At 82.7% G+C, this 1,094-nt stretch overlaps 1 protein-coding gene across 1 annotated transcript; it reads right to left on the reverse strand.

The window, feature by feature from the left end:
* Positions 1-182: 182 nt before the first annotated feature.
* Positions 183-1,051, reverse strand: EMIHUDRAFT_125549 (hypothetical protein; the record flags this gene model as incomplete). Its single annotated transcript, XM_005792665.1, has 1 exon — positions 183-1,051. A coding segment is annotated over one exon (869 nt), but the record flags the coding sequence as incomplete, so codon positions are not given.
* Positions 1,052-1,094: the final 43 nt, after the last annotated feature.

Consider the following 1,094-nt stretch of genomic DNA (forward strand, 5'->3'; position numbering starts at 1 on the left):
GCCAGCGTCCGCCGAGCCGGCAACCGCCCTGGCATCGGCAGCCGTCGCAGCCGAGTCAGTTGACGCAGCCACCGTCACCGCCGCCACCCTCACCGCCGCCGCCCAGCCCGCCTCCGCCGAGCCCGCCACCGCCCTCGCCTCCGCAGCCACCCAGGCCGCCTCCGCCGAGCCCGCAGACGCCCTCACGTTCGCCGCGCCTCGCCTCCGCCGCCCTCGCCACCACCGCCCTGGCCGCCGCCACCGTCACCGCCGCCGCCCAGCCCACCTCCGCCGAGCCCGCCGCCGCCCTCGCCTCCGCCGCCGTCGCCGCCTCCTCCCTCGCCGCCACCCCCCTCGCCGCCGCCTCCCTCACCGCCGCCGCCCAGCCCGCCTCCGCCGAGCCCGCCACCGCCCTCGCCTCCGCAGCCACCTACCCCGCCCCCGCCGAGCCCGCCGCCGCCCTCGCCTCCGCCGCCGTCGCCGCAGCCTCCGTCGCCACCACCACCGTCGCCTCCACCGCCCTCGCCACCACCGCCCTCGCCGCCGCCACCCTCACCGCCGCCGCCCAGCCCACCTCCGCCGAGCCCGCCGCCGCCCTCGCCTCCGCCACCCTCACCGCCTCCTCCCTCGCCGCCACCGCCCTCGCCGCCGCCACCCTCACCGCCGCCGCCCAGCCCACCTCCACCGAGCTCGCCGCCGCCCTCGCCTCCGCCGCCGTCGCCGCCTCCTCCCTCGCCGCCACCCCCCTCGCCGCCGCCTCCCTCACCGCCGCCGCCCAGCCCGCCTCCGCCGAGCCCGCCACCGCCCTCGCCTCCGCAGCCACCTACCCCGCCCCCGCCGAGCCCGCCGCCGCCCTCGCCTCCGGCGCCGTCGCCGCAGCCTCCGTGGCCACCACCACCGTCGCCTCCGCCGCCATCGCCGCCACCCTCCTCGCCGCCGCCATCCTCACCGCCGCCACCCAGCCCGCCTCCGCCGAGCCCGCCGCCGCCCTCGCCTCCGCCGCCGTCGCCGCCGCCTCCCTCGCCACCACCGCCCTCGCCGCCGCCACCCTCGCCGCCACCGCCCAGCCCGCCTCCCCCAAGCCCGCCGCCACCCTCACCTTCAAGGCTCCCAAG

This window comes from Emiliania huxleyi (assembly GCF_000372725.1).
Source record: "Emiliania huxleyi CCMP1516 unplaced genomic scaffold EMIHUscaffold_10518, whole genome shotgun sequence".
Classification (NCBI taxonomy): domain Eukaryota; phylum Haptophyta; order Isochrysidales; family Noelaerhabdaceae; genus Emiliania; species Emiliania huxleyi.